The sequence below is a fragment of the Calidris pugnax genome, unplaced genomic scaffold (assembly GCF_001431845.1).
Source record: "Calidris pugnax isolate Ruff unplaced genomic scaffold, ASM143184v1 scaffold81, whole genome shotgun sequence".
Taxonomy (NCBI): domain Eukaryota; kingdom Metazoa; phylum Chordata; class Aves; order Charadriiformes; family Scolopacidae; genus Calidris; species Calidris pugnax.
Window position 1 is genome coordinate 91,158 of NW_015090880.1, and position 13,085 is coordinate 104,242.

General features: G+C 43.3%; 1 protein-coding gene across 3 annotated transcripts in view; it reads left to right on the top strand.

Moving 5' to 3' along the window:
- Nucleotides 1-13,085, top strand: part of FGD5 (FYVE, RhoGEF and PH domain containing 5) — a 100,043-nt gene that overhangs the window by 26,841 nt on the left and 60,117 nt on the right. For all 3 annotated transcript variants that reach the window (XM_014946788.1, XM_014946789.1, XM_014946787.1), the window contains one exon: nt 8,367-8,493. In XM_014946788.1, the coding sequence (XP_014802274.1) occupies nt 8,367-8,493 (127 nt within the window). The remainder of the gene's footprint in view (nt 1-8,366; nt 8,494-13,085) is intronic.

Genomic DNA, 13,085 nt, shown 5'->3' on the forward strand with positions numbered 1-13,085 from the left:
GAAAGCAACTGAGAGCCTATAACTCAAGAACAACCCCCTTCCCCAGTAGAAACACGGCGGTTAAATGGTTCCAGGCAGATTTCTGTATCTCAGCTTGGCTACAAGAATGTAAACATTACTCCCTGCCTTGACTTAAATAAGCATGGGCACAATCCTGGGGGTATCCATCCCTCTTTGACTTGAGGGCTGGACCTGAACAGTGAAATCCCTGTTAGTTTGCAGCAACAAGAAGAACAGAAGCAAACCTGTGCCCCAAGGGAGATGGGCAGAGTGGTTCTGTTTTAGACGCTGGTAGGGACCTACAGTGTCCAAAGCCTTCAGTCTTACCTGCATTTTAAACATGACATTGCTCCGGGATTAACCACTTTACACAAATGACAGCCAAAGCACAAAGAAGTTAAGAAACATGCCAGAGATAAGAACAAAGAATTTGTAGTAGGGCAGGGGTTTCATCTTTGCTTCCCATATAGTGAACTCCTCCCAGAGGTGTACTTCTTCTCATGCTCTGAGGTGACCACCTGAAGGTCACTTCTTACAGGAGATATCTTCTCCTTATTAATGCAGTTCTAGGTGGTTGGCTTATTCTGTCACTGATTTATGAAAGGAATAAGTCCTGCAGACTCATTAAGGGTTCAGAGTGAAATCAGAGGGTCTTATTCTGCTTGAAGATCACAAGTATAAATATAAAGTGACTCCACTAAAGTCAGGGTGAATTCCTCCCAATTCCACACCACTGTATCCAAAGTCAGACTGTCACTAAGATCAGTCATTTTATAGAGGAGAACAGGGCAAAAGTGCCAAGTGGTTTCGTTGTCAGAGACCATTTGTGCTGTGACTAGGGGTTGCTCAGCAAATCACTTGAAACCCATCCTGATAATTAGTGGATGTTTTCCTTTTTATCTTCTGTCCCTTGACAGATGTGCAGTATGGAAAGTTTCAACATGATGCAGCTGTATGGCCTGCACGGTCTGGGAAGGAAGAAGAATTTCACAGCACAAAATGAAGACTTTTGTGACTGCCAAGCACTCAGGTCTTCATTTTGCCCCTCTCAGTTCAGATTTCCAAGCACTGCAAGGATTCAACATAGCAAAAGGTTACCAGAGATGGCGAACAATGGGGTGCTGGGGAACAACAGGGCTGTGATTTAGCAAGGGAAAGATGAAAAAGAGAAGCATAAGAAGAGCTATGCTGATGCTGTAAAGAAGACCTTTTCTGATGCTGTTGGATAGAAGAGTTCTGGGTGCCTGTGAAGCTAATGATTTAATGAAAGTAAAAGCTCTGTGGTGGCTGACATGCAATGTAAATAATGTGCTCAAAGGAGTCTATAAAGGGCAGAGCTGCCTTTAATAACCTATTATGTATTATCAGCCGCCCCATTGTACCTTCTGGCATGGTGGGGCGCTGGGTGCGGTGCGGCTGAGCGTCAGCCCTCACTAGTTCATTGCCAGGTCATCTCTGGGGAGGAAGTGCTCCCTGTTTACAGGAAATGCAGGACAAGGGCCGGAGGGCCAGGCTGAGCACAAGCCACTGCGTACCGCCTGGGAGCTCAGGGAGGGGGTGTGCCACTTGTCCCAGGCCCAAGGACGCAGTGTTTTGTTTCCAGGCATGTCCAGCTTTTACTGTTGCTTTGCTTTTTCTGGCGGTTTAAAGCCACAGGGTCGGGGAGGGGAATGGTGCTCTCAGACGGCGGAGCACCCTGGAGTGAAACATGGATCGGCTCTGTAGGTTTGTGCAGGTGCCTCAAAGCAAGAGCAGCCCATCCATCCCAGCCCACTGGGGACACGGCTAGTGAAACCTCACTGTCAGGCTTTCTCTTATCCTCCTTGGCTTCCACTGCCCCAGGTTGGGTCCAAGACATGCCTGGAGATGGAGCCCTCCAGAGCCAGACCTGCACCTCCAGCAGCAGCTGTTGAAGGTGGGAGAGTTTTGTCCCTGAAGTTCTTCAGAACAGAGCAAAAGCCTACGTACCTGACCAAAAATCCTCTTCCCCTCTCCCATATCCTGCACCACACCATTTTTTTAAATTTTATTTTGCAAGAAAGACCAAAATTCAAATTGAAACATTTGTGGCATGAGGAAGAACTCCCTTCTGGCCTTGGTAGGCAAACAGCTTATGCCTCAGAGTGTGAAATGTGATTATTCCCGCATTCCCTTGCCTTGTCAGGCTGCGTATGTTATTAGCAGACATCATGTCTTTCCTGCCCTTTCCAGTCTTCAGCTGCAATATTTGCCTTGATGATCTGCCATAACAGGGAACTGACTGGCTAAACACATGCTCCGCTAATAAGCATTTCCTTTTATTGGCTTTAAATGCATTTAATTTCCTTCAGTAATGAGCTTTCCTTTCGCAGAATGAATTAAAAAAATAATTTACAAATAGATACAAGAAAATAAACGATCAGTTTTAATAAAACAGGGTCATTCAGTACCCTACTACCTCTCCCAATTGCCATCACTGCCTTGAGTTCATATGATTTTAAATTTTTTGCAATAAGGACATGACTGTCTGAGAAAGACAGAGTTTGAACTAGTAACTAATGGCCATGTGACTTGAAATAAAGCCAGGGACAGGGATACTGAATGTAGAAAAAAGTTGCATTCAGTCCATTTGGTCCAATAATAGAGAAGTTTGGGGAGGTTTTGTTTGAGTTTTTTTTTCTCCTCCCCACTGGATCGAGGGGATTTTATATATGTGGGCTTTGCATAAACCAGCTGTGTCCAGGTGAGATTCTGGTCTCCCTCTTGCATCCAGTACATTATATCCAGTTATAAGCTAATATAAGCTGTGCCAGGGGAGTCAGAAAGGGCACAGGCTGGGATCTGTCAATGGGAAGGCAGCAATTCACTAGTCATCCGTAAACTGAGCATATCTGATTCTGACTTGGCATGTCAAGCTCATCACCACTCAGTTGGCTTCAGGGAGGTTATACTTGTAGAGGACATACCCTACAGAGAATAACTATTTGCATCTTCACAGGTAGTTCCTACAAACTTGCTTTGCTGACTCGGGGGAAAAAATTGCCAGTGCAATCACCAATACACACAGAAAAATGTTTAGGGTCATAACAGACATTCATTTCAAAGCTTTAGTAGATCGAGGCCTAACTGAACTCAACATCACTGCCTCTCTTCAGCAAAAAACTGAAATAATTGTCTTTTAGCAGTCCAGAACCATGGTTTTGCTGATGAATGGATGAAACATTTTAGACAAAAAGACATTATGTCCCATACAAAAGGTAAAGCAGAAGTCAGCATTTACCCCAGAAACCGAAGGAGATCACTTACTTCCTATTCCCACTATGTGAAAACAGTGAACATGGCGAGCCATGTGTTGATAATTACTAGCAAAATCAGCTTTTAATAGCAGTTGTTCCACTGTAGGAAAGCGACCAAGGATGTGGTTTCTAGTCTCTTCTACTGCTTTCTTCATCTTGTGGTGACATATTGGCCCAAATACTGCTTTGATCTTTACTTGCAGGCACTTTTGAAACCGTAGGAAATTTTCAGGAAATAAATCAGGGTTCTTTGGCCCTTCAAGTATGTTGGCAGTAATTAAGTTGTATCATCTAATCTGCAGTTTGCAACAGATGCAAAGAAAAGAAATTACCATGATCTCTAGGAAAAAAGATTCATTCCTGTTTTTAAATCCTATTGAGGATAGTGTCAAATATTCTTCTTTCTTTCTCTGTTCTGGCATTGACTAAGGATGTAGAGTGAGAGAGGGAGGCAGCAGGGAGGTATCCCAGTTGTCATTAACTGAATGCTGCCACAATGGTTAAAATCTGAGCTCAGGACCCAGGACTCTGTTTCTGGAAATCATTAAGCAAGGTATCCTTATCTTGGATGACCTGGATCATCCTTTACACTGCATATACATTATGGAGACAAATTACAGATTCAGTTCAAATATGAACACAGCAGAGTGTTCCTTAAGTGCTGCACTTGTTTATACTGTTCTTTAGGCTGATATTATGTTGAAACCTACTTCCCAAAGAAACCAGTTTACTCCAAGGAAGCTAACACACGCTGGCTGGCGACCATGTGTTACACTCCCATGATTAATGATAAGCCACCCAGTCTCCTTCTCCAGAAACTGCATTTTGCAATACCGAAATCCAATTTTAGAAGAAGTTCCCCTGTCCCTGAAGGGACACCTGAGAATGAAGGAGGTGCTCATGAGCTGAGATGGGGGAATCTGGATGTCCTTACCAGCCACATGACACTTCATTTGCCCTGGAGATGGCTCCCACTGGCCTGCTCCCTCCCATACGATTCACGTGGGGGGATCACTGTGGCACTAGAACTGCACAACATCTGAACCCTACACAAATGCCCACTGCTTCAGGGAGATGCTGAATTGTTCTTGACTGACCAACAAATTTCTAGCACATTTACATTGTCTGAGCAGGTTCAGCTGCAAGGCAGAAATAATTTGTAAGTCTGTCCCAACATACAGGATCATACCTTATAGATGCTGTGATGGACATTGCTAGCACATCTTAACAGCCCAACCAGCTGCATTTCATATTTATAAAGAGCCCCTGGATGGAAAGAATGGAAACTCCACAGGTATAGAGCATTAACTGAGAGCTCCAGGGATAGGTTAATATAAATATATATTTAATATAATATATAATATAATTATATAAAAAGTCTCCTTCTTTGGAGACATTCAAAACCCACCTGGACAAGTTCCTGTGCAACCTGTTCTAGGTAGACCTGCTTTGGCAGGGGGTTGGACTAGATGATCTCCAGAGGTCCCTTCCAACCCTATATGATTCTATGACAGAGCACTCCCCTTCTCCCCTCGTGACCACTGGTGGAGCACTGACCATGAAGCACAAGGCAAGGGAGATTTACGAGTCTTTCTTTAGGATGCATCACTTGATGTACAGATTTGTTGAAAGCAAACTGCAGGCAATCCGATCCTTACTGGTACAGAGGACTTAAATCACCTAGTGGAAGGGACAGGCCTTAAGTTGAGATTTCCACCAACTCAGCTTTTCTCATTTTTTTGAGGCAGTTGGTGACTCTAACGGAGGAAACAAGACATCACCCGTGTGTGTGCCCAAGAGATGAGCATATACCCAAGAGCATTTGTGTTGTTATGCAAACAAAAGTACATGGTCTTCCTAGGCCTTTATTATAATACCCTTGGCTGGATATTTTTGCCACTGTTAAATTCCCCAGTTAAATTCTTGTATCTCACTAATGCTGACTGACTTCTAAAAATCCTAAAGAATTGATGTGATCATTGCTGAGGAATGAGGTAGAATTTGCAAGGTCATTTGAAGGATAGGTGTGGAATTAAATGAAGGGCAAGTATCTCTTTCAGAATTGCACATGCAAGATAAACAAAATACAGTATTTGTCAGTCTGTGAATCATGTTCCATAAGCTCTCACACCCGTTGTGTATCTTCACAGTGCTCCTCACTTCCCATGCACATGCCATCTGCACTCAGACTTGTCCCAACCCATGCTGTGGAGAGATCATAGTTAGGAGAGACTTATGTCTTGATTTCATTAACAGACATGACATAACATGACAATGACGAATGCAGCTTTCCTCTCCTTGATAGCTTCATCTCCGCTCAGCCCACAGATCCTTTTCGTTTGAGGTCCAATATAAACATCACTACATGGGCCGGAGAACCAGAGAACTAAAATTACTCTCCCTTTGTTCTTTTATAAAATTTTTCACAGCCTGTTGTGCCTCAGAAGTCATCTGCCACCTATCCCTGCATCCTTGGTGTTTTCTGACTTGCACCTGGCAGTGGGATCTATGAAGACCAAGCTGCCCAGGGCACCTTCACCTGGGGACCAGTTCCTGGGCACAGTTCAAGTCTCCAGGAGCTAGGATTTCTAGGGAACCACAAAAGCGTAGATACAGAACATGGGTGAAAGGATGTGAATTCACTGGGGTGCACGTGCTGGGTATCAGGAAAGATCTACTGCCCAGGAACTCCATTATAATATAGAACAGTCTCAGAAGTGAAGATCTGAGTGCTGCTGGGAAGGCTGGAGAAGGGCAGGATGGAGAAGGTGACGCAAACATGCCTGAGCCCACCCCATCCCATGTGCAAATGAGGCTCATAACATTTTGGGACGTCTCTTTAAACACAAGCTGGTGCTAGTACACTGCAGGCCTACTATAAGCGAAGCCCATGAAACAGTTCAGCAATATTGCAAGTTTTGCTCCTGTATGAGCCTTTAATAATGCCATTCATAATGATTACCAGGCTAATATACTGCGGCATTCTTCACAAATTATAATGTATTCTTACATTAACATAATGCAGTCATTTATGAGAGATAGAGAGAAAAGAGGGAGGGACTTAATTTCATGTCTGCTGGGGCAAACAATTGCAAATTGAAGAAAGGCTTTGCAAGTAAGGAGAGAGACTGCCTAAGCTACTAACAGTTTATCCTGAGCTGTTCCTGTACCTGCCTTGCTCTTGCTTTCTCTTGCGCTGAGGCCCCTTTGCTGTTGTAATTAGGCAGGGTTTTGGAAGTGCCATGATGCTGCGGCACTGAAAAACTGCAGACACTAATAATAAACAAGAGCAGACAATGGTGAGGAAGAGTGGTGCTGCTTGGCCCTTTGCCCAGCCATGGCAAATAAACCAGGCAGCCTGCGAGAGCTCTTTGACTCTCTGCATGAGGGAAAAGCTGGTGGCATAAAAGATAGGCTGGCAGCTGCACCTGCATGGGAGACAGAGCCCTGTTTGCAGCTTGGAAGTGAATGCAGAGATGTAGGGAGTTTCCTTTCCAAAAGGAAATCTGAGTCTGTTCAGTGGCCTTGGGAGTCTCTTTCTTCATTGCCCTCCCACTTACATTAACCCGTCTTTGCCCAGCCTCCTGTCACTGCAGCACTGGCATTGAAGCTTTGGATTTGCTCACATCTGGGATCCCCAAGTGGGAGATCAAAGAAGAATAAAGACATGAGGCAGAGCTCTGAAAGCAAATTAATAATGTTTCAGAGGAAATGAGAACTAAAGAAATGATATACACAGAGTAAGCCAGGCACACATTACAGACTGGCCTGGCTGGCTGAGATGTCTAATGGAACACACGGAGATGTCAGATTTTCTTTCTCAAAACAACAGACTTGCCCTGTTGGCTGAACACTGGAACCTAGCCCTGGAAATGTAAAAGGCTTGGGGCCACATGGTGTATAAGATCCCAGAGTGATACTATGGCCAAAAATACTAATCCGATCCTTGAATGTAAAAACACAGTAAAGTCAGGTAGGAATAGGTGGGTGTTACCACTGGTACACTTGGCAGCGCTGGAATATTGAGGTTTGTGTTGCAGTACCAAGAACAGTACTAAAACTGGCTGGTAGTAAAAACTGGTGCTAAAATTGTTAGTAAATTGGATAATGTTAATGGGTAATTGGATAAAGTTCAGAGGGTTTAGAACGATTAAATGTTAGGAGGCATGACACAGTAAGGCACCAAGATATTCACCTATTTCATATAAAAGACAAAATGAAGGGGCAACCTGAATACAGCCTGTGAGTAGCCACACAGTAACAGAATTTGCAAGACTACCTGCAATTCAGCAGACAAAGGTTTAACAAGATCAAGTATCTGGAGTTTGGAGCTAGACATATTTGGACCAGCGATAGGAGACATCTTTCTAAGGCAAAGGGCAGGCATCATCTGGAGAACCGACCTCTAGTCATGCTTTGTGGAGGTTTTGAAATCACTGGCAATTTTAATTGTAAAAAAAGGGTGTTTTTCTAAAAGGAAATGCTGGGAAGCCACTGGCCTGTATTATACAACAGGTCCAATACTCTTATTGCATGGTTTTCTCTGGGTTTCTGGAGCTGAATTCACATTCCCTTGAAACAACTCAAGGGTTCTGGGATCTGAGTACCTTGTGCTTTAACTGATGCCATTGGTATCACACTTAAACTTCTCTCATCCTTTTGATGTTTTCCCGGAAACCTCACTGTTACAATATCTAACTTCCACTTAATGAGCATCGAGATGTTAGTATGATCTTACTACATCATTTTGTGGGGTTGACTAGGAAGAAACAAAGAAGTTCTGGTTGCAACTAAGTATTAACCTTTTGCTCCAAACTGAGCCAGAACACTGATCCTTTGGGGAAGCTTGAACAAGTTCAATTAACTTCCCACTGCTCCTTTCCGATCCTTCTGCTTGCTTAAATGGTCCTGTTTGGACCTGTCAGCAAAAAAACAAAGCTTGAGAAATCTTGCTTTCCAAGCCTCACAGGTCTGCAGGGATTCCCTGCCCCTGGCTGGTGATCTCTGGGCAGTGTCCGGGTTTGCTATGTCTGAGCAATAGCGAGTGCCTGGGATAATACCCCTGAGCTCATCTGTTCTCTCTCCCTGCAGTGCCTACACCGAGCCCTACAAGGTGTGCCCAGTCTCTGTGATACCAACGGAGGTCATCACATCAGATGAGGAACAGAAGAGTTCAGAAGATGAGAGCAGTCCAGGTGATCCCAGCCTCATTAACAAGGTAAAAGAGTTGAAAATGGGGAACACGGGAAACCCAGAGAGGGAGAAACCATTTGCAGAAGAACCTGGCTTCTCAGCTCTCTCTGCTCTTTGCCTGGTGCTCATTTAGAAATGTCAGAGCCATTGATCCTCCACTCCCCCAGTGCACTAGCAACAATTTACCCCTATAGCATGTGGCAAAGCCAAAGAACAACAGTCCCATGATAGACCGTAGAGGCAACATAGCCAGCAGGAATGGGCTGGCTTGAATGTCAGGAAAAATGTCTCACTTAGAAGAAGGATTTAGCTGCAATCTTGCTAATTTTAAAAGTGCATTGAATAAAACAATGACAAATACATTATTGGGACCAGTTTTGCATTGGCTGGGAGATGGAGTAAATTATCTAATAGTCTCTGCCATCTCAAAATTCTCTCATCATGGAAAAATACACTCATGTTTGGGTTTATTTTACTGACTTCTGATGAATAAACCAGCTCTTAAATTATGTAGGTGACCATGGAAATGTGACCACAGCTTAAAACCATACAAGGCTGTTTTAACCTCCAGCTGATTAACAGCGCAGTTGTTAAAGAAATGGCATTGAGCTGCTTTAGGCACAAATTTATCTTTGTTTTTCACAGAATTTCTTTGTGTGTGTGTTCTTAAAACCTAATATGAGCCTAACAATCTAATGTTATGTCTCTTGAGTACAAGCACCCACTGCATAGTCCATTTGGTATGCATGCAACAAATGGGCATGTTCTTCTGAAGTCTTCCAATTTGAGCCCCAGTAACTAAGGCTGTAGAAGAAAATAGCAAATTCTGATTTCCCATACCTCTCTCTGCCATTCATTTTGCCCTGGTCTCTCACTGTCAGCGCAGCTGTGTAGCTTCCTGATTGTAGATGGCTTGTGTCTGGTCACAGGCATGTGTCTCAGCCTGCAAAAGTCTGTGCAGATGCCCCTCTAAAACCAAATGATGGCTGAGTAAGGGCTCACCTCTGTCAAGGAGAAGCATAAGTATATTGGTTCTACGAAGATCATATCTCTTTGGGCATTTCCAGAATGTGAAGCTTTATTTAGGGGCTGGTGTAGAGACAGTGGAGCAGAATTTTCCCCTTACCCAGACACCAGTTCTTAAGAAACAGAAAAAGCAAAATGACAGTGAAGAGCAAATGAAATTGCTGTTGCTCTAATCTCTAAGGGAGCACAGCTTCCTTTGATTTCACTGTATGCTGAATCACTTTTAGGTCTACCCTGCAGGGTGCTGAGCTGCCTCTGCTACCAGACAACACTTTGGTTTGATCTCCTTGCTGACATAAAACAGTTGCAAGCAACCTTATCTTTTTCCCTCTGAGATTCATGAATTTTTTGCTGTTGTCTGTTTTCACACTGTTTTAGAAAGGGGAAAGCCTTTAAATTTCTGACATTACCTGTTAAATGAAAAATATTTTTCCTTTCAGTTCTATGTGTTAGCTGACAAACCAGTAGGATTTATAGAGCATACACTAGTGTTTTATCTAAGCTGGTCAGGTTTCTCAGCATCTCTTAGTTGTGATGCCAGTAGAGAAGTGACAACAAAATTGTGACTTGAGTTCACTAGGGAAATGCATGTAATCACGATGCACTTGGAAGCAAATTCAAGGCTGCTAAAACCAATTTTATTGCCCTTTTGTAGGGTTTTACTCAAGACACTAGGAAATGATGGTTTTCTAAATGTCTCCCTTATTGTCATGTGTTTTAATTGTTCTGTCCTGCTGGGGTAACCACACTGTGTAGGTGTCACTGTAAGAGAGCAAGCACGTGCTTCAGAGTCTGACTGGAGGTATCCCCCCGGCTCTTAAGGCGAACACAAACTCGGTGTCTGCACATGCCTGACAGAGACCATCGGTTGGTTGGCCTCTACTTCCCAAGCCAACTGTTAGCAAAGATCACAGACTGCCACCAGCTCCTGGGGAGCTGTCTTAAAACAGCTTCATCTGAATACAGACAGTATTTCCAAGCTGGCCAGTGAATTAGTGCATGTGGCTACTTACCCTGCCAAGAAGCAGGCCAGGGAAGTAGACATAACCTGATCTGCCTGTTATGATTCTGGCTGTAGGAAGATTAGCCATTCTGCAACCTACGGGGCTCTAGACCTCTAAACCTCTAAAACCTCTAGACCCCCTAACCTCTGGAAAGAGATTGGAGCAGCAGTAATTTCATCCCTGGATAAGCCACCTGCTTAGTAAGCCAAGTCAGGGGGCTGTGGTTGTTTGTGGGACCAAGAAAAGATTTGAGAGATAAGAAGTGACACCAAGATACCTTTGAGAGTCTTTGTTCTTGCAGCCTCACTAGGGCATGTATCACTTTGGACAGACTAAGGGCATCCTGGGGACTATCCTGTCAAACCCAGTGTGTCCCAGCTATCCCCAGGACCCAGTCCCTTATAGGAGACACCTGATCTGGGCAGTCAGAGGCTCCCTAGCATCAGGACTCTCTTGCCACTCTACAACAGCCTCAGCATCACTCAGCTTCACACAGCAGGCTGTGTGAAGCAATAATCAAAAGATGGCCAGGGAAGACCCAATTTCCTAGGGAAAACAGTCAGTGCAGGGCTCTGACATGAAGGAAGCGATATAATTAACTGTTGTCTTTCACCCATGCCAAACACAGAATAATAGCAATATGGGAATCTTCCAAGCTCTCATGAACCCATGCTGTAGATTCTCTGTCAGAGGCAAGGGCTGCCACTTCACTGTAATTAGGAGTCAACAGGATAGATTCCATTTGTCCACAGCTCTTGTCCCAGAAAGAACTGGTGTCTTTACAGAGGACTGACAGAGGACTGTTTTTCCTACCCTGCTGCTCCCACCTCCTTTTATTGTCTTCTCACGCAAATCTTCGGGGTGCCAAGGGAACATTAGCTTCGCTGTCAAAACCTGTCTCTGTAATGACAAAGTGCAAAGAACTCGTCCAGCTCTCCAACAAAGTGATGTATCCCTTGGAGCAAAATCCTCAGGACAAGCCAGAGTGGCTGTACAACATGACAGAGTTCAGAAGCACTGTCACTTGGGGAGAACTGGCAGAGACATGTTAGTCTGGAAGCCCAAAATAGTACCATGGATTTTGAAGTAAGCTAATCTTGTTAAAACAACTGTTTGGGGCTGGCCTACTAAGAGCTGAATATGGATTTTAAAAAACACATACACACACACACACAAAAAACCTTCTGTGGTTTGTTGTTTGATTTCTGCTTTTCTCCTCCCAATGGAACCTTAATTTAAATAAAGGCATGAAACAGCCAAGATGATAAAGTCTCCTCCCTCTGTTCAGATATATGCTTTTCATTTGCATTGAGCTGGATTGTGCCTGCTGCTTTTCACTGTCATGAATGAATTCGTGTACCAAAATGCAAGCAGCATGCTTTGGTTTTTCTAACCTGCTTTCTCCCAGTCTTGCTGGAAAATTGCAAGACTTCCAGTTTGCATCAGATTTTTTTCCTATGCTGTTTCTTTGTAAGGCTCATTTTTGTAAGTAGATATAATTTTAAAAATTAGCTTTGTACACCATTTTCCTGGTATTGTTTCAACAGCTTGTCTCTTTTGAATCCCTGCTCTCCTGGGGATCAGATTCACACAAGTATGAAGAAATCTTTAGGTCCTACTGGAACCCCTGCTCTGTAAACAATTTGAATCATAGCCAGTAATATATATTGAGGTATTTTTTACGTTATCAGTTTTATTTTAAAGAGCAAACAAAGAGGGTCTTTCATCTCTATTGTGTTACAGGAATTTTTATTACTAAAACCTATTTGGAATGGGGCAGGTAGAAAAATGTAAAACAGGAGGTGGGTTTTTGCCTTTATTCCACTGTGAGGTTCCTCAGACCCTGAGAAGCCGAGATTTGTCATCAGAAGTCACCTGGTGGTTTTGATTCTTCTGTATAAGACTATCTGTGAAAATTCATTCTTTCTGGTTAAATAAGCACTTTATTTCCTTGTCTTCAGTGTGCTGGCATAGAATAACTACCTAGAGAACTCAGAGGCAGGGAATGCTGTATGTTTTCTTAACCTTTGTAATTTTACTTGGTTATGTTATAAAAAGTGATGCCCTTCACTTACACTACTGATGGAGATTCACTGGTTTTTTCCCCTCTTGCTAAGCTAATTTAGAAGAGCTCCTGGCCATCTCTTATTCATGTGTCTTTTATATATGTTCATTTAATTAAATCCTTCCCAATTTATCAGAAGGTGACATGTAGCTTTTCTGTGCTGGGCTCTCAAGGTTATATGATGGCATCTAAGCTGCCTACAGAAAACAAAAAAATTGCCATTAGGGATTCCAGTTAGGAACAAAAAACTTGTCTCAAATAAACTAAGGACTTTTATCTCCTACCTCTGAAAATTCACTCACTAGACAAATATTCAAAGTCCAGGATGCAGAACACCAAATTTTTCCTCTCACCATTGAGCTGAATTCAAACCTGAACTTTGTGATTGTTTTTTCACAGCTAAAACCAGATAAATCCATCTTGGACACACACAGCTAATGAGTGTGAATTAAAGGGGAAATCACAAAATTACAGATTGGTAGGGGTTGGCAGGGAACTCTTGGGGATCATCTCGTCCACCCC